General features: G+C 46.3%; 3 protein-coding genes across 3 annotated transcripts; 1 reads left to right on the plus strand and 2 right to left on the minus strand.

Moving 5' to 3' along the window:
• The first annotated feature begins 5,911 nt into the window (after positions 1-5,911).
• LOC124706446 (probable inactive shikimate kinase like 2, chloroplastic) lies at positions 5,912-9,357 on the plus strand. The gene is made up of 8 exons (XM_047238112.1): positions 5,912-6,200; positions 7,636-7,826; positions 7,900-8,094; positions 8,298-8,359; positions 8,450-8,516; positions 8,609-8,727; positions 8,819-8,995; positions 9,116-9,357. The coding sequence occupies exons 1-8, from the start codon at positions 5,979-5,981 to the stop codon at positions 9,214-9,216; spliced, it is 1,134 nt and encodes a 377-aa protein (XP_047094068.1). The 5' UTR covers positions 5,912-5,978; the 3' UTR covers positions 9,217-9,357.
• A 338-nt stretch (positions 9,358-9,695) lies between these two features.
• LOC124647845 lies at positions 9,696-13,118 on the minus strand. The gene is made up of 9 exons (XM_047187711.1): positions 13,063-13,118; positions 12,839-12,905; positions 12,381-12,732; positions 12,026-12,129; positions 11,600-11,935; positions 11,436-11,501; positions 10,354-10,438; positions 10,013-10,255; positions 9,696-9,909 (listed from the first exon to the last, which is right to left on the minus strand). The coding sequence occupies exons 1-7, from the start codon at positions 13,116-13,118 to the stop codon at positions 10,367-10,369; spliced, it is 1,053 nt and encodes a 350-aa protein (XP_047043667.1). The 3' UTR covers positions 9,696-9,909; positions 10,013-10,255; positions 10,354-10,366.
• On the minus strand, positions 12,915-17,268 carry LOC124706444 (probable inactive poly [ADP-ribose] polymerase SRO1). Its single transcript, XM_047238110.1, has 7 exons — positions 17,080-17,268; positions 14,801-16,073; positions 14,279-14,520; positions 14,077-14,162; positions 13,598-13,777; positions 13,401-13,496; positions 12,915-13,250 (listed from the first exon to the last, which is right to left on the minus strand). The coding sequence occupies exons 2-7, from the start codon at positions 15,889-15,891 to the stop codon at positions 13,179-13,181; spliced, it is 1,767 nt and encodes a 588-aa protein (XP_047094066.1). The 5' UTR covers positions 15,892-16,073; positions 17,080-17,268; the 3' UTR covers positions 12,915-13,178.
• Between the last annotated feature and the right edge of the window lie 8,545 nt (positions 17,269-25,813).

Below are 25,813 nucleotides of genomic sequence, written 5' to 3' on the forward strand. Positions count from 1 at the left end.
CGCCGTCAGGCTGCCCTCGCCCGCCGCCGACCATCGCCACGCCTCACGCCGAAGACCGCCACCGCCGCGCCTCACGCCGAAGACCGCCGACCGTCGCCGCCCTCGCCCGCCGCCGACCACCGCCGCGCGCGGCAGAGTACGTAACCGCCGCCGCCGCCGCGACCGATCGAAGACACCGCGCGCCGCCGCCGCCATGCACACGCGCGCGCGCCACAGCCGCGCCGATGTTCGCCGCGCGCGCCGTTCGCCGCCATGCGCGCGGGCGCCGCGCATACTGGCCGCGCGCGCGCCGCCGGGAAAGAGAGAGAGGAGAGAGAGGAGAGAGAGAGCAGAGGATCTCCCGGCCGTTTTTTTTTGTTTTTTTAACTAATTAATTGACTTAATTTGTAACTTAATTTGTAACTAAGTTTTTTAACTAATTAATTGACTAATTAAATTGTAACTTAATTTGTAACTAAGTTTTTTAATTTGTAACTAAGTTTTTTAGTTAAAAATGTAACTTAATTAAATTGTAAACATGTATTATGTGACTAATTTGTAACTAAGTTTTTTTAATTAACTTAACAAAAAAATTAATCGCCGTCGATTATGTGACTAAACGTGTATTATGTGACTAATTATGTGTATTATGTGACTTAGTACATGCGGCGCCGCCCCCGGCCCCCCCTTTCTCATCTTTTTTTAATTAACTTAACAAAAAATTTAATCACCGTCGACGCGCTGAACAACGTCGCCTCAATGCAACCGCCGCGCCCCGTACGTCGCCGCCCTCGCCGCAGCCGCCGCCACTCACAGGCGCCGCGCCGCCGCCAGCCAGTGTACACGAGAGAGAAGGGGCGCCACGCCGCCGGCCAAGAGAAGGGGCGCCGCGCCGCCGGCCAGAGAGAAGGGCGCCGCGCGTATACGGAGGGGGCAGCGCTTGTCCGATGAATCCGCACGTCGCTGTCCAATGCTGGCATGAATGCGACCGATCCATCCATCCTCGCTAGCTTTAATTGGTGCGCCACGGAAAACGGATCCATCGCCACGTCTCCGGCCCGCTCCCTTCCGTTTATTCTCCTTCTTCTTTCTTATAAAAAAATGAAAGGAAAACGCATGCACGAGTTTCTTTTTCGCCCTGTTGGCCCATCGTCTTGATTCGGCCATCCATCCACCGCGACAGCCTCTCCCACCCCTTCCTCGCCCCTCCTTTTGCCACCGCCCTTTCGCCACCGCCACCGCCCCCTTCTTCACTTAATTAATTTGTTTTGACTACATGTTTTCAGGATCGACATATGGCGGACGATAGAGCTGACCCGATTCCGGACAACTATGATCCGGACCTTGAAGACCATATGTTCGGCATCATAAAAGGCGATATTCTATATGTGCCGACCGGACAAGAAGAAGATGATATCTCTTCTTATCTGAACCTGGAGGGTGAAGATGAAGGGCGCCGTCAGCAAGATGATGCCGAAGAAACGTCGATAAACGACGATCTTCCATTGGAAGTAGCAACCACCTCCGGCGCCGAGGTATATATATACATTGAGCCTCTGGTGATACAAACTAACTGATTTGAATAAATATGTGTGTACTAACGCGCGTGACTCTCTTTCTTATTTTAGCCCTCGGCCGGATCGTCGAAAAATCGAGTACGTCGTCAAAGCGTGGCGCAACCAAGACGATGAAACCAGGAGAAACATGCACCATCGAGGTTGTCGAGGAAGCAACCGGCGAGGCCGCTGGAGCCCAGCAAGAACGCCACCAAGTTTATCGGCCAATGCGGAGCCGTTGTTAGAGACAACGTCTCGATCACCGTCCGGGAGTGGAATGAGCCAAAGAAGGCACGTCTTGGTTTCACTTTTGTCGATAAGAGAACAAAAAAAGATTGCTTCAACAAGCTTATGGAACATTTCGTTCTACCTCCGGAATACCGCAAATACGATGAGAAGGGTAACAAGATTCAGGAAAACAAGGAGAGGTGCAAGCTAGTCAAACAGTTCGCTCTTTCTAAGATGTCCAACGCATTCCGGAAATACAAGCAAAATCTAGCCCATGACTTTGTCAAGCAGGGCAAGACTCCGGATTTCAAAGGACAATATGAGAAACTGCAACATGATTGGCCAGAATTTGTGAAGCAAAATAAATCGGAGCAATTCCTTGAAATATCGAAAAAAATAAGGATAATGCGGCCAAGAAGGAATACAATCATATTATGGGGCCAGGAGGGTATCGCTTTTGGCAGCCTAGGTGGGAGAAGATGGAGAACGAGCTGAGGGCGCGAGGAATCCGTCCAGGTACGGAGGGATGGGACCCAAGGGCCAAAAGCTGGTGGTACGGTAATGGGGGATCGCTGAACCCGGAGACAGGGGAGTGTGTTTATCAGGGCAAAATAATTAAACCCACCCAAAAGCTTATTGAGGCAATGAGGGATGCTCAAGAGGGGAGGATCAAGTTCAACAGAGAGAACGACGCCCTGACAAAAGCCCTCGGGAATCCTGAACACGGAGGACGTGTACGAGGCATGGGGCATATTCCGTGGAAAGTAGGGTTCCCCCAGAACGATGACCCGTACGGTTACAGAAGCCGTAAGAGAAAGATGGATCGGGGTGCAGATGTTGTGGCGCAGTTGGTATCGGAAATGGATGTGATGAAGAAAACCGTGAGTGTACTAGTAGCCGAAAGAGATGCAGCTCGGGCGCAGCATGAAGATCATCCAATGGATCTCGGAAGCCAACAGCGAGAGAAGAAGCAGCGTGGCTTCCACGGAGGCCCCACCGGCTGGTGCACCGACGATCGAAATTATCGCACCGGAGCCTCCGGTGGTCGAAATTACTGCACCGGAGCCTCCTCGCTACCCCGTGGACGATATAAAGGAGATGAAAGCATGTCATCCGTATTATCCTATCGGGAACATGTCCATGAAGGTAGCCATCGGCGGTGCTTTACCACTGGAGCACTCCACCACAACAACCCCATTCAAGATGGCTATGCTCGTGTCACGGTGGAGGAGATAGTCCAAGGGTTTGAGGACCCGGACATTGACATTGCTACACCCGAAGGGGCGAAAAGACTTGGAGATGTCAAGCGCCGGCTCATTCTATGGCAGAAGAAGTTTATCAAGTTTCCGGGCGAGGCGCCAACAAGTCCACCCCCTACGGTGGTGGTGGTGGCGGCGGTGGCGGTGGTGGTGCTTCACCTACACCTCCTTCACGTCAGCCCGACGCCGCCCCCAATTCACCTCCGGCGGGTAGCGGCCGCCGCCCCTAGTCCGCCCGGGCGGGTAGCGCACGCCGCCCCCAATCCACCTCCGGCGAAGAAGCAGAAGCAGCAGTCCTAGATTATTAACCCGGACCCTTACGTACCTAAGAAAACAAACGTACCGGAGCCATCACTGAAGCCTCTCCCCACGAGGCCTTGGGAACGTAGTGCCGAGGAAGTCGAGGCGGCCGCGACTGCTGATTTAGAGAAATGGAAGGCGGCCTGCAAGAAGAAAAGAGAGCCCGAGCCCAAGCCAGTATTTTCCGATGAGCAAAAGAAGTGGGCTAAGTCATTTTTGAACGCACCGTCCCAAGCCGCGAAGAATCCGCCCGACGACTATGCACGTGAACTAAAGAATCGGGCACGCATATTCAAGGAGAAGAATGAGGAGGCCGATAAAGCGGAATTACAAAGTGCACAAAGCGGGAAACGAGTTGTTGCCCAGCTCGGGGAACAAAGTAAACAATCGATTGCCCCGCTTATAGTGACAACCGCCGGTCCGGATGCCCCCGAAATCATATAAGCTGCGGCAGACACAGGGATTGACCGTAACGAGTGCCGGAGAACAAGCGGCCAACTTAGGTATTACTCTTCGTGAACCGTTAGGCCTTGATGAGGCGCCGGTGAAGGAGGTAGTACTTACATATGTGAAGAATGGGCCTCTCGTCGAGCCTGCGCAGGAAGAGGATCTACCTCCACAAATGAAAGGTCTCGCCGAACTCGGTACAAGGGTTACATAAAACATAAAAACGCCAAAGATTATATTTATGCGGAAGTTGGATATGAGCATCACTTCAAACAATACCGTGTACAAATTCATCCGAGTGAATTGTTCCAGACTTTTCAATCGCGCGAGCTCGACAAATCTATCATCAGTTGCTACGTTCGTAAGTGATTTATTTCTACCCCATCTCGTTCATATTGCCTGCACTATATATATATATGTCCTAACTATATTGTTGTGTCCGCTATTATACATGCAGATTGAAGATTAAGGAATGCGAGTAAGGAGCATCCATGATGTTGGGTTCATTGACCCACACATCGTTAATGGATATACGTTAAAGCATCACCCCGCCGACGTGGAGAAAGACCTGTGGCGGTTTCTTGATAAGCGGGAACTCAAAAGTGATATTCTATTTCCTTACCATTTTGGGTGAGTGTTTATGTCTTGAGCACATTCTCTTTTGTTTACTCCATGCATGGTATGTGGCCGGCTAATCGATGAGTTATGCATGACGTATCGTGCATGTATCGTGTCCGCAGTGTTCCACTTGGATTCCGCTAGTAATTAAAGTTGACAAATCAGAATGTCTCATCCACGACTCTCCGGATATGGATAAGGCGGAGTGGGCCGACATGAGACAAATGATTCAAAAGTAATTGTTTTCATTCATTTGCGCTCTATATCGATCGGCCTATTTCGTTCATTTCCTAATTAAGCTTCAAGTAATTAACTAATAACTCTCTTGTTCATTTAATTTTCTTTGCCTCGTAGGGTTTGGAGACGGTTCGCAGATACAAAGGTCGGTGAATTCAAGAAAGAGCTAAATTTCATGCGGTCAAAGGCTAAGAATGGTAGCGATATGCAGCCACCGGGAACCAATCTGTGTGGATACTATGTTCTGTGAGATGATCCGGAGATACACCTCCGAGCGCGTTCCGAGTGATCTCAATGCTCGGAGGAATAACCTCCGGTCGATGCTTACTCCGAAGCTCGCTTCCGACCACTTCAAGAGGAACTAGCTGGATGGTTCGGGAGGGAAGTCCTCCATCCTAAAGGAGAACACCATTGCGACGACGTAGAACTATACATGCATTAAATTATGTATGGAAACTTGTTCAAACTTGTATATGGTCATCCGATGATATTGAATATATATTGTATATTCCTCTTCAATTCTTTTTGGTTCTAATTTCAAATTTGTTTGAAATTGTACATTCATATGCATGTATATATGTAGTACCGTAGAATATGTGAAACTCCTTCAAAATTACAATAAAGCACAAAAGAAATAAAACAATATACAAATTAAACAGAAAATATGTTTAGGGGGGGGCAGGTTTAGGGGGGCCTAAAACCCTAAACTCGCGGCGGCCTTTAGTCGCGGTTGGCCGAAGAACCGCGACTAAAGGTCCTCCGCCCCGACGGCCGCCTGGCGCCCACGTGGACGGGCCTTTAGTCGCGGTTCGTAAGGAACCGCGACTAAAGGGGGGGCCTTTAGTCGCGCTACTTTGGTCGCGGTTGCGCAACCACGACTAATGGCAGTTGCGAACCGCTACCAAAGACCCTTTTTCCACCAGTGTCGTCAGCCTGGAGGGCACCTGCTCAAGGTCTAGGCCACGGCCCACGGGCCATGCGGCATCGACGAGCGCCCCGCAAGAAGCTCAAGCGGACGAGCGGCGTCGAGGAGGGTCGGACACAGCGGCAGCGGGCGAGTGGAGACCAGTGAGGGTTGACAGACATGGCGGCGGCGACACTAGGGCTCGAGCGATGGTGTGGTTCACGCCATTATATAGCCCAGCCACAAGACGTCCGATGCGTGCGGGCGAACGAACGGCAAGATGCTAGTCCGGTGTTTGTTTTCATATCGGACGACGATGTATAGTATTTACCTCCTTGTTAAAAAAAAAGACTGTCTTCCCTAGCTCTGACGAGAGGAGAAGCTAAGGCAGTCCCCGCCTCACAGTCACACGCACAAGTACATACAGTCCGGGTCCTCCATGCTAGAATAATGGCGGCCATGTCCATTGCCGCAGCCACCACCTGCTGCTCCTCCCCCTTCCCTTCAAACCCCAGCTGGCACACAACATCCTACTACCGTGCTACTCGCCTTCCTCTTCCACGGCCAGCTTGGCGGCGCTCTCTCCTTGCCGCCTCCCCGCCGGCTAGACGCCTCCGCATCCGCCCCAGAACATCCGCGTCGGCGTCGCCGGCCACAGCGTACGACTACGAGGTAAGCAACCGCTCTCTTGATTATCCGCTGCTCTCTCTGTTTACCTCATCCGTTCTCGTATGCTTGCTAGTTGCTACCCTTATCTGCTTATGCTCTCACCCCCTTCCCCAATTCTGTCATCTCGGTGTCCCCAACTGCCCTTTTATTTGTGTCCCGCACTCCCATTACCAACATCAGTGCTAGCAAACTTGGTTTCACCAGTTCAGTATGCGCACCTGTTGTCAACGATTTCATAACCTGCCCAGTTCTAGGAGAAGAACAAGGCCACAAGGAGGAAATGTTCAGACTTCAGAGATTCCTAGTATCTGCAATAGCATCACGCAGCGCCCTGTTTCCCTCATCGTACATACAATCGCATCAAATGCATTGCTACGGTGTGACCATAAACATGATTCAACATATACATTACGGATCATTCGGAGTGGACTATGGACTATGGAAATGGTCAGCTTGGACCACATTTTGCAATGGATTTCTTTGCTTAACTAGCATCGCATCACCTCATACCGTGTACCGATTCGACATCCAGCCCCATGTTTGTGCTCATGTGTTAGTCTTGGATCAAATAAATATGGTACAGTACTACCATTTAGAAAAAGCATTGTAGATTATTCGGGAGATGGCTTGCTATGAGAGGTCTTCCCTTTATTTAGGTTATATGAGTACAATGAACCACATGAGTCACATAGATCGGAAAATATTTTATGGGACTTGGTCCACAAATTCACCTCCCTGGACCAACTCCAGCGATTGACACATGTCATGTGTGGCAGTTTATATCTAAAAATAGACGACCAAATCCTGTACATTTTCTGCCTCCTGTCCACGTGTCAATTGCTGGAGTTGGTCCACGGAGGTGAATTTGTGGACCAGGTCACATAAAATTATTTTGCAGACAACTCCCTGTTTCCCTCATTGTGCATTGAATCCTGCATACAGCATCAAACACATCTATGCACTGAAATGAACTGTGACTAGAAGATGCAACTTATATGTATTGCAGATTACTTGGTGTTAACTATGAAAGGTTACCTTATACTATCACATTTTACAATGGTCGTTCCCCCCTAATTCCTCTAAAGCATCACATCAGTTGGTTCTGTGCAACAATTGCACACCCAGCGGCGTTGTTTGTGCTCATATGTTAGTCCTGGAACAAATACACACATCAATTGCAAAATAATTGTAGAGCATGGTGCTTATTTGGGAGATGACATGCTATGAGATCTCTTTGCTTCGTATAGTACAATTGAATACCATGAACCATATGAATCTAGGTCTCCTGTGAGCTGTATAAGAGGTGGATATTTAGGTTTTGTTAGTAATAAGTTCTGAAAACTTTCTTCTCTGAATCCTCTGCATCCTTACAATATGATATTCGACAATATGCATCTTGACATATTGTTGGAGTATTTAGCTTACATTATTTGTATAGTTCACCGACGGAAACGGAGAGGTGGAGCTGAGACTGGACATCGGAAAGCTTGGTATTGAGAGTTCAAGAGATGTTTTTGTGGATGTCGATGACATGTCCATACTGATCAGAGCCAAGTCTGACGGAACACTGAGGACTCTGATGAATGTTACCACACTATTTGACAGGGTTAAGTCTTCTGAGACAATATGGTACGTATCAGCAATTCAGCAGCGGGCTTATTGCCTGTCAGGTTTTATCTGTTCACTTCTTTCATTCTTACAGGTTCATTGACGAGGAACAGTTGGTGGTGAATCTAAAGAAAGTCGAACAGGAGTTGAAATGGCCTGACATTGATGAGTCTTGGAAATCCCTTACTTCTGGGATCACGCAGCTATTGACAGGGATCAGTATTCATATAGTTGGAGATGCCACGGATATTAACGAGTTGGTTGCTAAAGAGATTGCTGAGGGCATTGGGTGCGTGCATCACTGTCTTATAATGCGGTTTGCCAATTGCATTCTTGTTTCTGCTGCACCTTTTTTTTAAAGATCTCCTACACCATTTTAAACCAGTTAACAGTTATGTCCAACTTTGGAATTTGCTACCATAAACACGATAACAATTGTTACTTCATAGCAGATAAGGCTTCTTAGATGTGGTTGTGCTGCATGTTTTGCAGGTATCTTCCAGTTTGCACAAGTGAGCTGCTAGAGAGTGCCACTCAAAAGTCTATCGATACTTGTACGTCATTTTGGTGATTTATAATATGTAGGCATGCAGAGTTTAAGACCATGTCACCGCAGCAAATTATTCACATGTAGTTACCTGCAGGGGTGGCTACAGAAGGAGTGGACAATGTAGCCGAAGCGGAATGTGTCGTCCTAGAAAGCCTTAGCACGTTGTTTTTTCCTTCTGGGCTTCTCCTACTGCTTTCGTTGATTACAGTTGATCTCACTTGCCATTTGATCTCAAGAAATACATCTCTTGCAGCCATGTCCGTACCGTGGTAGCGACGCTAGGTGGTAAGCAAGGAGCAGCAAGCAGATTCGACAGATGGCAGTACCTTCATTCTGGGTTTACGGTGTGGCTGTCGGTGTCCGATGCCGGTGGTGAGGAAGCCTTTTCCTTTGTGTGTGCTGCTGCATTGGTCTGCAGATTCTGATTCTTGCTACATCTGATGTGCTGTGTTGGTTCATGTAGATGAAGCCTCTGCCAAAGAGGAAGCCCGGAGAAGTGTTAGCAGTGGGACCGTTGCTTATGCAAAAGCAGATGTGGTGGTGAAGCTGGGTGGATGGGACCCTGAGTACACGCGAGCTGTTGCGCAGGGCTGCCTCGTTGCCCTGAAGCAACTAACCTTAGCAGACAAGAAGCTAGCAGGTATACATCATAACATCAGACCACTATAGGTGTGAAATATTAGCAAAATTTGGTGAGAAAGTAGAGACAAATTTTCCATCTTGTCACTAACAAACAGTTGTGGACTTGTGGTAATGGCAGGGAAGAAGAGCCTTTACGTGAGGCTAGGTTGTCGAGGGGACTGGCCAAACATCGGGCCACCCGGCTGGGATCCTGAATCTGATGCCCCACCCGCCATCTGAACTAGCTTCTTCCTTCAGTTCGAGGCTTCTTCTGTCACTGTTTTTCTCTTTAGAGGCTTCATTCATTGTGTGGCCTTCTATTGTCCAACGATGTAAAGAAAGCCTGTGACAATTATACAAAGCATTCAACCTTCCCTTTTCTGTCTCCTCTACTATTATGCCTTAAATTGCATTAAGAGACCTCATAAACCACCAGCTAATGGTACTCCCTCCGTTCTGAAATGTAAGACGTTCTGGAATTTTTCCGACCAGGTGAAATCCAGTGAATTTCCCAATCTACCCTCAGCTAAATTTGAGATCTGCTCGTCGTGCTCCTCCGTCCTCCTCCGCGCCCCAGCGATTCCCCGTGCTCCTCCCGTCCTCCTCCGCGCCCCAGCGCCTCCCGGTGCTCCTCCGTCCCCAGCGCCTCCCCGTGCTCCTCCGCGCACCAGCGGCTCCCCGTGATCCTCCGCCCCCAGCGCCTCCCCGTGATCCTCCGCTCCAGCACCTGACGAGACTCCTCCGCTCCAATGACCTCGTGCTCGTTCGCCCCAGCACCTCCCCGTGCTCGTCCTCTCCAGCATCTGACGGGACTCCTCCGCCTCAACAGCTCGCCGTTGTTCTCTGCCGCAGCAGCTCCTCTGCCTCCAGCACATCGCCATGACCCACTGCCCCAGCAGCTTATGTGCCCCCAGCACGTCGCTCCTCCACCATCTTTGCAAAAGGAAGCATAACTTTGTTCAGTGCCACTGGAAAAAAATTACTGTTCAGTGCCACTGGAGTACTTGAGCCTGAAATAGAGAGAAGCCTGCCTAACCTGACAATGATTGCCTCCAAAGCTCCATGAACAATGGAGGGGCCTATAAGGGTCGATGATTGGCTATGTTGCTCTCCCTCTGATGGAGCACGGCGGCGACTGTGGCGTGGTCGCTGAGGACATGGAAGACGTCCACATGGTCGCAGATAATGCGGATGACGATCTCCTCCGCACCAATCACCATCGAAGAGCAGATAGAGCACTCCCGCTCGCATATCGAGCAGATAGGTTACTGACAACAACCTGAAAATCAGTAAAAATCCATTGGGCTATAAATTTGAAAAGGAGAAGTTCCCAACTAGCAATGGAAATCCTGTAATATACCATGAGACCTCACTTACTCTGAAAATAACCTTAAAGAACATGTGTCAGTGCAGAAAGAAAACACATCTCCAGCCAATGCCAAACTTGCCCAAGATCAAACCCCTGTATACAAACAGGTCATATATCTACATAATAGACACCACCAGAAGAACTAAGTGTTGTTGTCCTGACCAAATTTCATGATCTTTATAAGTAAACAGTTACACCAAGCGAAACATATACTCCAATTAATAAAACACTCCAGGTTTAGATACACTCTTTTTTTTTTTTGCGGGTAAGCTCTAGCCTCTAACTCTAATTGTCTACTCCAGGTTTTACACTAGTGAGGCGAGGTACTGAGGTCATGGGTCATGTATCAATGACAGGCACCATCAACTAACCCAGGTTTTATGAAGTTGTAGCTCACACTTCAATAACAAAAGATTTAGATTGCTAACACAGATTTATCCCATTTTCATGGAGCAATATATTTTTTATTAATTTTACATTCTAGTGGTACAGAGGAAACAAAGACTTACAAGCAGTAGTAAATATGAGTGAAGTTACCATTAGTAACCACTAATAACACTACTGCTTTCTTTCTAGTGGCCTTGTTATGTGCCTGGCAGTATAAAACATGCAGTTCAAAGCACCACACTGCCTAACCGTGATATATTCACATGAATCACTAGCGTGACAGGTAGGAGACTTAACTGTTCAAGCATACATACATGTACACAATACAAGAGGTGACAGGTTAGGTACGATATGCACAAAAATAGAACAGGGCAAAGACCTCTATCTTTTCTTGGTTCATCTTGTGCCATATTGGCCATCAGGTAACATTAGTTTTCTGAATGTCCTAGAAGAATCTGTTCATGTTTGTAACAAACCACTTGCTTCCAACAATGTTTTCTTTTTGCGGGCATTGCTTCCAACAATGTTAATCACTTAATCTAATGATCTGCTAATTTTAATGGCCTGAACTGACATGAACAATGGCATTCTATTCATTAGAACAGAGGTTGTAAATAAAAGACAGTGATCATCAGACCGATCCTGCTAAGAACTGTGATCATAATATCCTAACAGTACTTGCAGAGAGATGGAATTACTGTACTTTGTTGCAGTGGGGAATGAGTTCTTGCAGAGCCCTCATCTTCTCGTTGATCCTGTCCCTCCTCCTCTGCATCCGTCAGATGATCCAAGCCGGTTAACACTCAGCAATGGCTGCCAGAACAAGAATATTCCAAGGAAGACCAAAGTATTTAATCAGGTACGCACCCTCTCCGAGAGGTTGTGCACTTGGGCTTCACGCCGCCGTTTGCCTGTGGAAGAAGGCTCACGCTTCGTCACAGCAGCCGAGTGAGCAGACTCATACTCCACGGCCCGCATAACCTCGCTGGGGCTCCCGGTGGCGTATCTCTGCTTCCGCTTGCCCGTGCTGCTGTGACCGGCGTCCGCTGGCATTTGGCAGAAGATCTCCGAGAAGAGCACCATCTCGGTGAGATGTCGTCGACCACGAAGGCTGCCTCGAGTTCCCGCACCGGCGGTGGCTGGCTGTGCATGACGACGCTGTTGGACGACCACAACAGTTTGACGAGACCGTCGTCTTGGGCGCTGCAGCAACGCAAAACAGTGATTCTCAGAATCAGATTAATTGACTGGTCAAGAAGAAAAGAAGGAAGATGAATCAGGAGGTGTACGAACCAAGAGTTCGACGCGGCTCCTGGCGGCTCCCACCAGAGAAGTCCACCGCCATCTCTCACGGTGATCCGCGAACCCAGCCAAATCGTCGCCGGAGCACGCAGATCTTCAGCACACAGAGTCCAGACCCGTGCCAGCAGCTTTCCTGCGAACAACCCCCAGCCGCCGCGCCGCGCCGCTCCCTTCCCCTCCTCGTCGCAATGGCCGCGCCTCCCCAGCCCACGCCCGCCGCCGCTGCGTTCCGGCTCGGCTTCGTCGGGGCCGGCAACCTGGCCGAGAGCATCGCCCGGGGCGTGGCGGCGTCGGGCGTCCTCCCGGCCTCCGCCATCCGCACCGCGCCCCACCGCCGCCCCGACCTCGGCGCCCCCTTGCCTAGCAGCAACTCGAGCACGCAGATCTAACGCCTCCTCTCCCAGCAGCTCGTCACCGGCTCGTGAAAATGCGACCTTTGACCTCCGACCATTTGCGTCGTCGCGGGCGAGATTCGAGAGTATACAGGGTGGCGGGGAGCAAGGCGGCGCTTGGAAAAGTTCAGGAAGATGCCGGCGGCGCTGGGGCGCGAGAGGAAGACGACGCCGGCGGTGGGGCGCGACATGGAGGTGGCCGCGGCGACCTGGAGGAGCGAAGGGAGGAGAGCAGGACCGAGGAGCGTATCCGTGAGAGTGGGAACAGGCGTCCGTGCGCGACGCGATAAGGGGCAAAACGGGAAACTCACATTATTCCATAGCGTGAAAAAAAGTGAACGTGGAATCCCCGACGTCTTACATTTCAGAACGGAGGGAGTACATGATAGAATGATAATTTCTGAGCTCAAACTGCATCTGCAGATGAGGCGTACACGCATGAAGAAATATAAGCGCAGCGCAAGATATCAATCTCGCAGCTGTATAAGTTAACAAAAATGCCAATTATTAACTAAACTCAATGTTGTCTGGATAAAACCAAACAGAACGGTAAACAAGGAGCCTTTTCCTATTTAACAACCTTACGTTCACAAGTATACTCGAACAGTTTCCTTGTTGCAACTAAAACAGAAAAACAGAGCAGCATATGCATAGACAGACACAACCAACTCAGAAGACATCATTTGTTTCATGGCCTCCTGGTTCTGGGTAATCGTCAAAGTCGACCAGTTCCTTATCTCTTTCACCAATGATCACTGATCTCGTGGCTCAGCCACAAGCTTGGCTGGTACATTGGGTGCTTCACGCCTGACCACCGGAGGTAACTGTTGATACATAAACACAAGGTGAATTACATGTTGCTATTCAATGCCCTAAGAGCACTAAGCTGTGTGTTACCGACTGATGAGACATGGTAGTCTACTTCATAATGAGAAGCTAAGAGTGCCTCAAAATAATAATAAAATGGTTCAAACCTTATCTTGGAGCCGAATTATTGTGGATACCAGCATTCTGTCACCTACTATATGCCTTAGCCTCTTCACTAGATCGACTCGGCTTATTTTCTTGGTCTGGTATAAATACACACACAGACAAATATAAGTAAACTCAGCTGTCAACAGAAGCAGAAGGTAAGCTCCCAACTGAGAACGTCAGGAACAGAACAGCAGACCTTGAATTCTTCATAGCAGTTATTGATCATGTCCATATTCTCGCGAGGAACTTTGGTTGAAATAGCTGCAAATAACATGGAGAAAGGCATCCAAGGTGTACTTGGAGCTTTTGCCATTGAACCTCCTAACATGGGGGCACATTGACCACCCAATGCTGGAGATGCCTCAAGGTTCATGTCCTGGTTGTACATAGAAGAATGTTGTCAACAGGTGTCACAACTTGCCCAACGTAAGTGGCATAACATGGTCATAACAGGAAACTTATCATATTTGGAGATTTCTATCAAACATAAAGACTACAATCAGCTTGAGTTATAATCTCATAATGGAAGCACAAGTCAACACTGTTGAGCCAGACACTCAATCTGAATTACTGCATGCTCCTGCTGCTCCAACAGAGGAACTTGTCTGTATGAGAACAGAAGTTGACTCTAGTCTGACAGTACATATTATCAACTCCCAATGTAGAAAATCTCACCTGTGATACACTGTCCGGCGAACTGGGACTCAACACCATTGAAACATCAGACAAATCTTGACAATCTTCTTGTGTGAAGAGGGAATCTGACACATGATGAGAGAGCTTGATCACCATCACATGATAATTGAGATTGACATATCATGAACTGTACAAAGCTAAATAAAAATCTAAAAATGACGCAGCAGTTGCGATAAATTACCTTTGGATTTAGAAGGCAATTTGATGGTGACTACAAATTCAGAATAGACATGACTATTCAGATTCATATCCCATACAATGTAATGCTGCGGGTTTTTTAGGTCATCTACACCGCTATCAAAATACTCGCTACTAGGCTGGTGCTGCTTAGATCCATGGCGAACTATTTCTACGTTCCCCATAACAACACGGCACAACATCATATGGACAATGCCATTTTCATCAACATCAGAGTAATTCACACTGCAGAAAGTAATACAAAATATTGAATGTTTCCAGTGGTTAGGGAAAGGACGAAACATGTTAAAGAATGGAAATAAATAAATTATTATACAGCGTAAGTTGACATATAAAACATGTAAACAATTGCAGAAACTATTTATCTACAAATAACAAAACAGGAATGGGAAGAATAAGACAGATGTGAATATACTACTTCAAAAATTTCTGAAGAGGGGTTAGATATCCATAGTGTTCATAGTAAGTTTTTGGCAAAGAGATAATCTGAGACAAGAGCAAATACCAGTTAATGGAGCAATTAGCTGGTGCAAGGACTATGCCAGTTCCATAGGGTGGACACTTAGTGGGCTTCTTAACTTGCAAGGTGCCAGTCAGCATCATTTCATCCACAACTTCTTTCGAGCAAGGAAGCCAGGCATAACGCACATTTGCATTACCATGCTGACGTGTAGTGGCCTTTACCTGTTTTTGGAAGAGACCAAAACGTCCTTCTCTACAATTATTCACCAGAGGCGTTCTGTAGATACCGACAATGTCCTTTGAACCAATAACATTGCCCATTCCCTGCATCAACAGTGTCTGCACAACTCCATGTTGTGACTGCCCACCCAGCTTATCTTGCTGTGGTTGAGAACTAAAGGCTGTAGGCATCGGTTCATTTTCACCAACATTTTCTCCAACTTCCAAAACTTTCTTCTGGATGATACTCTTCACAGCCTTAACTCTCTTGGCACTGGAAACTTCTTCAGTACTTGACTCAAAGTTGGAGCTTTCAGCAGAGCTCTCCGCTGCTCCGAACTGGTCATTTATTTCATGTGTCCCATTAGGCTCAGCTTTAACATAGACGTGATTCCCGTTGCCAAGATCCTTCCTCCTATATAAGACCTGATCTTCAACAAATACTTCTGGGAAGTAGCGCCTTCCAGCATCATCAATCCAAGCTATCGGCCTCTGAAGACCAGACTTTGAGTCTATGAATGTCATGTGGACAAAGTCGAGCAAGTAGAGCCGCTTCTCATATGCGAGTTCTGTGATGGCCTTCTTTGTCCTGAAATCAACCTGGGCCAGCTTGACAATTTTGTCTGGAAATTCTTTCCAGTTGCCACCTTGGCGGAGCAGGATACGCTTCGGGGTAGAACTAGCCATGAAGTTCTGGTAGCCCTGCAAAATCTGCCTGTTTAAGTGGCACGCGATGTTCGCCTTGCGATCTTCACCAACATACAACCTGATATCAGAGTTTCCAGCAGTACGCTGATGCACTTGAGAGGTGTTGCCGGCATCAGCATGGTTTGCAGCGGGGCAGTCCCGCTTCCTCTTGAGGCTAGTTGCGTTCTTTGCGCATTTAGCCAACACCTTTTCGTTCATCGCAGCCATTGTTTCCAGTAGAGAAGAACGCCAAACAGAGACTAATTCCTTCTAGCAAACTAAAGCCCACGAGTCTAGTATTTACACTAAGCTAATGCAGAAACTTCTGAAGATAATCTACTACGTTGTCGACGAGGAGAATACTAGGAAAGGTCGGGTGAGAGAGAGGCAACATAAAAGAAGAAGTAGTCCTGGAAAAGGAAAAATTAGCCTATGTTATTAACCAGCGGTTACATAAAATCTCGAACAACTTAAATCAAGGGTACGTTCTCTGAGCACGTAATCATGAGAGTAAATTCCACAAAAACAATTTCAATACATTAGCATGATGGTCTAGATGATAAAAAGATACAGCAACAAAACATCAACAGCATATCTGTCTGAATTCTAAAAGCTAACATGTGTTGGTCTACGTGAACGAAAAAAGCGCGCGAAACACGTAAATCAAATATATTTGAAAAAAAGCGGGGAACCACAAATAAATGATGTAAAGTTGGCCTAGTCAAGCAATCATAGAAGGTAACAAGGCAGATTCTGTCCAACGTGGAATTCAACAGAATTATCATGATAAAGAAAGTGGCCACTTAATTTCTCCATCGGAATCCCACAAGCATGGTGCTGATGAACTAACGTAAAATTCATCGCATCAAAAGATACAACAACAAAATATCAACAGCATACCTGTCTGAATCCTATAAGCTAATATGTGTTAGTCTACGTCGACGAAAAAGCGCGCGAAATACGTAAAATTTGAAAAAAGCCGGGAACCATAAATAAATGATGTAAAGTTGGGCTAGTCGAGCAATCATAGAAGGTAACAAGGCATATATGCTGTCCAACGTGGAATTCAACAGAATTATCATGATAAAAAAAGTGCCCAGTTAATTTCCCCATCGGAAAGCATGTTGCTGATGAACTTAACATAAAATTCACAGGTAGTTGCGCATCAAAAGTTGAAAATTTTAAGATTTAGCAAGTCGATCGTACATGGAATCTGCTTCATAAATCCTAAATCTACCAGTACTACTTCATGTCTCAGCAATCCGCATGAAAAAGCCCTAGTTCTCACGCAAGTAAATTCTAGCAGCATACAAAAAAACATATAATTATAATAACGACGGAACAATCGGGCAAAGTCGCGCAGATCCACGCGGAGACCACCAACCGAATCGACCGATCCAGCGTGGAGACGCTTACCTAGGGTTAGCAGAAGCGTCAGCGGAGGTGGCGGCGAAGGAATTTATGCGGTTCATCTCGTCCGATCTAACCCCCGGTCACCCCCGCTAGGACTCCCTCACGGAGCCAACTTCAGCCCCGGCGACGACGGCCGGAGGCGCACCCCGCCGATCCTCCCAGCACCGGCGGCGAGCGAGACTCGGCTGGTCAGAGCGAGGGCTCGGGCTCCGGACGGCGGCGGGCGGCGGCGGGCGAGAAGGCGAGAGGAAAGTTGGGGGAGAGGAGAGCCGTGCGGCGGTGGATGAATTATTATTGGTGTTGGGAAAATACTAACGCGGGCGGGTCCACGCCTTTGTCGTGCCCACTTGCGAGGCATTAATACTGCGCCCACCGCCTTACCGTTGGCCCTGCCACCGACGTGCGGGTCCGGGCGAGGGTGGGGCCCGCCTGGCGGTGGGGTGGCGGCGCGCTAAACTTGGATGCCAAGTTGCGTGTGATTTTTCTTGGGCCGTAAGCAAAATGGCGACGGCCTGATGCCGACATCCCGCCCCATCCGACGGTTCACACGCGCGGTCAACGTTCTCCGCCCCGCGCGCAGCCGTCCGTCTGGCTGGCTGGCCCAGATATTCTTTATTCCCGTCTAGTATTTTTTTTCTTTCTGATAACGTTCGGTTGCGTGCGCGAGTGAGATACAGGCTGACGTGTCCGTGACGGAAGTTCGTGCTTGCTTCCGATTTGTATTCTTTTTGGGGTTTGGTTTGTTGGTTTTTTTATATTGCGATCCGGATTCCACAGCATGTTTCACGAAACCTATGTGTGTACGTACATACCATCGGGGACGCGCTCAAAGTCTCCAAAATGTTGCTCAGCGGTTGGAGGTGGTGGTTTGTGCCGGTCCCTGTTGGGCGGGCGCGAGGTCTTGGAACTCTTTGTTGGGCGAAAGCTCTGTCTTGGCGGTCGGCCAGGACCGACGATGGTGACGCCCGTGGGCGCCACATACTTCTTGAAGGCGTCGTCGAAGCGGGAGTTTCTTGTTCTCCGCTCGGGCTCTCCGGGGGAAACCCTAGACCCCTCCCGGGTTCGGGCGTGGGCGGCGCTCTCGTGTCGCTTTGCCTCTTGGGGCCTCGCTTTGGATGTCCACCGGACAGAGGGACTTGTGGAGTGTTTTGGTGGTTCGACGGAGTCGGGTTCGTCTTCGGTCAGGCGGGGCGCGGCCTTGGGGTCGGCGTGGTAGTTGGAGCGGTGGCTCCGGTCTTTCGCCTCCGCCTGTTGCGTTGAGGTGTGGTGTCGACCTGGATGGTCGTCGACCCGTATGGAGCGCAGCCTCGGGGCTGGCGTGTGGTGTCGTGTTGTAACGGTTTTTTCGGCCAGTTTTCCTCATAAACGGACCAACTCTTTTCTCCTATATCAATGAAAGGCAAAGCTTTTGCCTCGTTTCAAAAAAAAAAAAAAGTCTCCAAAATATAAATATGGAACATGTTACTGGATTGCTTCTTTCATCTTCTTCGGTCAGCCGGAGAAGGGAAACGAAACTGATTGATTAGCTATCCCTTTATTTGCAGCGACTGTAATAATAGTCTATAGATCTCACGTAGATTAAGCATGAGTGATTTTTTTTCCTAAATGTCATTGTCCGGGCTGCGGTTTTCAAGAGCAAGATTTGTAAATAGGACTTTCTTTGAGTCACCACTGTTGACTATGTTGAGTTGTACTAGTAATTACCATACCATGGATAGGTTGGCTCAAGGGTATTCCTTCTCTGTCGTTTCTACATAGTAGATTATTGAGCATGAGTGATGTTCCTAAATGTCATTGGTTGGGCTGCAGATTTCAAGAGTAGTAAGATTTTTCAATAGGACTTTCTTTCAGTCATCATTGTTGACTATGTTGAGTTGTAATTACCATCCCATGGACATGCTGGCTCAAGGTATTTCTTCTTTATCGTTTCAATGAATCATCGACGGAGTTTACCGTGTAATAGTTGTTGGTTGCCACGAATATGGATGTTTTGGTGTAGCAATGGAGGCTCTGAAAAAACGTTCTCCGTATATACATCATTTTGCAGCCATTAGAGTGATGTGTTCCTCTCAATGTAACAGTTGATCGGCATGAGACATTTCTCCATTGATATTGGGGACACTTGGATTATTAAACCGAGAGCATATTCTGCGTGGTGATTTATTGTTTGCTACCATGTGATGGGCAGTGGGTCATCATTCAGGGCTGCAAAGTATTGAATTAATAAGCACATCGGTGAATAGATGGCCATAAGACGTGTTCCTGATGGAAATACGTGTTTGCCTTAGATTTGTACTCTTCATAATATTTTCATTTTAGTTATTATGCATCTGCATGTTTATGAGCCTGCCCATATAGTCATTTTAAATAAAGAGGACATGTACAAAGCCTCCAACATAAATATGGACCATGATTTGTCTCCAAGAACCAATGAATTCATTTGCATCGCATCGCAGTGAACAAGGGCATAAGTTAATATTCAATCAACGGAAACTTATTAAAGTATGCTCATGGAGAACCCGCCTTATATTGCTAGCATATGTACGTCCCTCTCTCCGCATGTGCATCACGGAGTGCCTGCGAGAGAGCGCATCTAATGCCCAACCGAGAAGGGAGATGCTTAATTTGCGGGTAGCCCGGGTAGTCCACTTTACTTGTCAATGTGGGGAGTTATCGCAATAGTTGATTAGATGAAGGTACAATTTAAGCTGACTATACTATATACTAGACTCACGGAAGAAGGAAAAAATACTTGTTAGAGAGCCCCTATTCATCGTGACTATGGTATATACGTTTGATATAAATTAAGTTGGAGTGGTTTTCTGAAACATCATTGTCTATGATGTTTTTTAAGAGTAAGATTTGTGAACATGCTAAGATGGTGTGATCATTGTGGGCTACAAAGTTGAACTAGCAATGAATATAAAGACACCAACTAACAAATTATCATAATATGTGTTTATGATGGAAGTTTGTGTGTGCCCCCTAATTTTTATTTATTTTTGCTTTCAATCATATTGCAATAGAATTTCCTGTTTCACATAACTAGGCACATTCGTTCTCTAAATAAAAGGTACATATAGTATGGAGGACATGTAAAAATCCTCCATGATAAATATGAACCATGTTCGTAGGAAATAACTAGTGATTTATTGTGTGACTAGTCGGGGTGGTTATAGTTTCAGCTAATTATGGATCAAACCCAATGTTTATTACCATGTATATATCACTACTATGATGTTTTTTCAGTGAGTAGCGACGACGTCAGTATCAAGCCGTAGGTGTTGCCTTCACAAATAAAATAAATGCACATAACTCTACCCTAGACATTATGTGTGTTGGCATTGGGAGAGTGCGGGTGCGCATGTACATTGTAATCAGTATTTCCAGTGAAACATACAAGTTTACAATAGCAGTTTTCTTTCTCGTAATAAGCCAACAAGGAAATAAAACTATAACTAGTTAGCTAGCCCTTAGTCTGTTGCTATTACAAATTTGATATATGAAGCGATAACTGGCTATGTCAATTGTATAGGTACCTTAGATAAATGAACTAGTTACTTCAGATGGATGGACATGTTCAAGGTATGTGTTACTTATTTGTTATTTCTATAAATTGAGTCATAATTTCCATTTAGTGGAATACTAATCGATTTTGCACGCACATGTGTGTCAGTGAAAGTTACCACCCCGTTAAAACCTTTACCATATTATAATCAACTAGCAACCAATATGTTGGTCAAGTAACAATTGGGACGATAAGACATCAAAATAAAATTGATTATAAGTTTTAATGTTGCTCATAACCAAGGGCACATTTTTGCAAGATGAAGCTAGAGAATCGTTATATTTGTGGGTTTTAGAGACCATGCATTTGCATGCAATGAACAAGGACACCAGTTAGGAAATTTTGTAAGACTTGTTATCATACACTGATGGACATCATGTGTGTCGTATGCGTCTCTTCACCTCTTTCCTCTTCAAGTCAACTCGTCAAGGCCATGTGTGCAGTGGGAGTAGGGGAGCAGCATGCTCCCCTGCCCAACCAACAACATGGTGCATACTCATGAATGGGCAGGAGATAACGCGGTAGCTGGCTGAAGAAATGTGTGAGCTAATATAAGTATAATTTTTTTTGGAACAAAAATCACCATACATGCCAATTGGTTGAAGAGTTATGCTCTTACTTTTTACCTCGTTAGGTGACCTATTTATCACTTATTAATTTATAGTATTGTGTTGATTTATGATGTGCAAATCTAGAAGTCCTCTTTTGTGGCAGTATCATATGGTAACATGGGTCCCTGAATCTCCATGACTCAGTATGGTGCATTCGTTGTGTGAGCATGATAAGGAGTGGTCACGACTCGAGATTGTGCATATGTGTTGGTCGTATTTCATATTTCTAAGAAAAAACATTTTCGTATGAATTTTCTTTATTATAGTCAAACACGAATGAGACAAGAAAAAATAATAATCAACTAACATTTAATTTTTTTTGACACCTGTACCGTAGGGAAAAGTCCCTACGGTGTAATTTTTTATATATAACGAATATTTACAAGTTACAGCTAGCCTTAACCAAGGCTTATGAAATCAAGGTGGAAAAGAGTGTTTAAGAAGAAAGAAGAAAATTACAGAAATATATTGGCGAGCCATTCAACTAGGGGTTGAACATAAGCTGTTTTGACCTTGTAGCGATGCAAGAGTATATCACTTTGGAAGCAAACTTTCCATCTACTAAAGGAGGCTGGGTTACTGATGAAAATCAAATCATTCCTGACTTTCCAAATGTTCCAGGCTGCACAAGCAAAGACTTCGAAAAAACAAGGACCAATAAAAGCCGCCTTGGCTGCCATAAATTTTTCAGCAAACGGTCTTGAACAATCCCATTGGATATTTAAGAAAAGCCAACATTGGTGTGCAAACTCACACTGGAAAAAGAGATGTTCAGACGTTTCCAAGTCATTTCGCACGCACAGCTATTATAAGTTGATGCTATTATAAGTTTGACCAAGGTGATGAGTCACTGTAGTTCACTATGTTGAGTTGTAGTTATGTTCGAGGTATTCTTTTTTTTTATTGGTATGCATTGAGACTTAGTTCATCATGTAGTATGCTAGTAGTGAAATTTTCAAAAAACATGATCGTTCACCAATCATCACTGACCATTCATGTGCACTCCCATGACAAATTGGCCTGAATAAAACAATTCAACAAATAAGGTTGAGTTTTGCTTATGGTAATAGACTGATGGATATTTTTCACGGTGATGCATTGTTCATTACGTGATGGATGTTATATTTGTACGGTACAAAGTTTGGTTGCATTGAAGTGAGTGAGGATATCAAGTAATAAGCAATCATGTGAAACTTGCTAACGATTGGGCTCGTGGATATGCCAATTGAAAAAGGATACAAGGCAAGACAAATACGTATTTGACTATTGGAACCAAGTTTACTATTCAGCAAACAGTGTAAGGTTACACTGCTTACAATTTTGCCATGGTTGCTCGTATATTTATCGTGTATTAATGCATAGGCTTCGTAGTACAAATATGATTTTATGATGTGAATAAGTAGAAGTCCTATCTACTGACAGTATGATATGGTGCATGGACCAATCTTAAATTGGTAGGTGTTGTGCGAGTAATAATAATCACATGTTTACTTTCTCAAGGTCATATTCTATAAAGAGGATTGTACCGTCAGCGTATTGAAGAATCGATAGCCACCATTGATGGTGCTCCGGTTATGGCGCCAGATAATCTTGTTTAGCGCTGTTGTGGTAGCGGTTGGGAAATCCCAAGAGGAAGACATGATGAGCACAACAGCAAGTTTTTTCTCAGTACGAAACTAAGGTTTAATCGACCAGTAGGAGAAAGGCGTGACTTCTGAAGGTGGTACTATCTAACTAGTGGCAGAGCGCACTATCGACGTCAGCAACAATATGGAACCTGCACACAACACAACCAAAGTATGTTGCCTCAACTTGCAGTGAGGTTGTTAATCTCACCGGTTTGCTGAACCCAAAGGATTAAACGTATCGAGTGGAAAGAGATGTTTACAAAAAGTTAACAGAACATGATTGCAATAGATAAATTTATCAGTGTAAAAGGAAAGGACCGGGATCCACAGTTCACTAGAGGTGTCTATCCATAAAGATAAATAGCATGTTGTGTGAATAAATTACAGCTGGACAATTGACAGAATATCGATCATACATGACAAGATGATTACTATGAGATTTGATTGAGCATTACAATATAATACATAGACCGTAATCCAACTGCGTCTATGAATAATAATCCACCTTCCAGTTATCGTCCGAACCCCTTTCAGTATTAAGTTGCAAGCAATAGATTATCACATTAAGCAATATGTGTAAAGTAAACAATAGGATTACCCTCGGAGAAAACATTGTTGTTTTCTCCCTAGTAGCAACAGCACATCTACAATCTTAGAAGTTATTGTCATTCTCCTAGATTACTAGAGGTATGAACCTACTATTGAGCATAAATACCCCTTGGAGTCACAAACATCTACTTGGCCAGAGTATCTACTAGCAACGAAGAGCATGCAAGATCACAAATAATATATGACATGAATATATAATCGACCTCAACATTGTATACAATATTCATCGGATCCCAGCAAACACAACATGTAGGATTACATAAGGATGATCTTGATCATGTAGAGCAGCTCACAAGATCTAAACATGAAGCATAAATTGGAGAAGACAACCATCTAGCTACTGATGTGGACCCGTAGTCTAGGGATGAACTACTCACGCATCACTTCAGAGGCGGGCATGACGATGTAGATGCCTCTGATGATGATTTTTTCCTCCGGCAGGGTGCCGAGAAGAGCTTCACAACCCCCCGAGATGGGTTCTGCGATGGCGGCCACGATGGAACTTTTCGTGGATGGAGACTCGGGTATCCAGGGTTTACCCAAGAAGATGTATAAATAGGCGGAGGATTTAGGCATGGGGGGTCCACACCACCCCTAGGCGCGGGCCACACCCAGGCCGCACCATGGGGTGGTCTGGCCCCCCTGTGGCGCCTCTTCAACCCCACTTTGTGTAGGATAACGTTGCATAGAAAACCAAAATTTTCCTACCGCGAACACGCAATCCAAGCCAAGATGCAATCTAGAAGACGGTAGCAACGAGGGGGTTATCGAGTCTCACCCTTGAAGAGATTCCAAAGCCTACAAGATGAGGCTCTTGTTGCTGCGGTAGACGTTCACTTGCCGCTTGCAAAAGCGCGTAGAAGATCTTGATCACGGCGCGACGAACGGGCAGCACCTCCGTACTCGGTCACACGTTCGGTTGTTGATGAAGACGACGTCCACCTCCCCGTTCCAGCGGGCAGCGGAAGTAGTAGCTCCTCTTGAATCCGACAGCCACGACGGCGTGGTGTCGGTGGTGGTGGAGAAATCCGGCGGAGCTTCGCTAAGCGTGCGGGAAGTGGAGGAGCGGGGCGGCTAGGGTTTGGGGAGAGGGGGGCGCCGGCCACTAAGGGGTGCGGCCACCTTGGTGGTTCTTGGGGTGGCCGGCCCCCTCCCCTTGGCCCTCATTATATAGGTGGAAGCCCCAAGTGTTGGACTACAAGTCTCCGAATAAGACCCGAACCTAAAACCTTCCATGTGATAGGGAAACCTACCCAAGGTGGGAATCCCACTTGGGGTGGGATTCCCCCTTCCATGTGGGGGGTGGCCGGCCCCCATAGGGGGAGTCCACTTGGGACTCCTCCCCCTCTAGGGTTGGCCGGCCATGGAGGTGGAGTCCCTCCGGGACTCCGCCTTCCTTAGTGGTTTCTTCCGGACTTTTCTAGAACCTTCTAGAACCTTCCATTGAACCTTCTGGATCATTTTAAATCTCATAAAATGACTTCCTATATATGAATCTTATTCTCCGGACCATTCCGGAACTCCTCGTGATGTCCGGGATCTCATCCGGGACTCCGAACAAATATTCGAACTCCATTCCATATTCAAGTTCTACCATTTCAACATCCAACTTTAAGTGTGTCACCCTATGGTTCGCGAACTATGCGGACATGGTTGAGTACTCACTCCGACCAATAACCAATAGCGGGATCTGGAGATCCATAATGGCTCCCACATATTCAACGATGACTTTAGTGATCGAATGAACCATTCACATACGATACCAATTCCCTTTGTCACGCGATATTTTACTTGTCCGAGATTTGGTCAACGGTATCACTTCATACCTTGTTCAACCTCGTCTCCTGACAAGTACTCTTTACTCATACTGTGGTATGTGGTCTCTTATGAACTCATTCATATGCTTGCAAGACATTAGACGACATTCCACCGAGAGGGCCCAGAGTATATCTATATGTCATCGGGATGGACAAATCCCACTGTTGATCCATATGCCTCAACTCATACTTTCCGGATACTTAATCCCACCTTTATAACCACCCATTTACGCAGTGGCGTTTGGTGTAATCAAAGTACCTTTCCGGTATAAGTGATTTACATGATCTCATGGTCATAAGGACTAGGTAACTATGTATCGAAAGCTTATAGCAAATAACTTAATGACGTGATCTTATGCTACGCTTAATTGGGTGTGTCCATTACATCATTCATATAATGACATAACCTTGTTATTAATAACATCCAATGTTCATGATTATGAAACTAATCATCCATTAATCAACAAGCTAGTTAAGAGGCATACTAGGGACTCTTTGTTGTTT

This window comes from Lolium rigidum, chromosome 4 (assembly GCF_022539505.1).
Source record: "Lolium rigidum isolate FL_2022 chromosome 4, APGP_CSIRO_Lrig_0.1, whole genome shotgun sequence".
Classification (NCBI taxonomy): Eukaryota; Viridiplantae; Streptophyta; class Magnoliopsida; order Poales; family Poaceae; genus Lolium; species Lolium rigidum.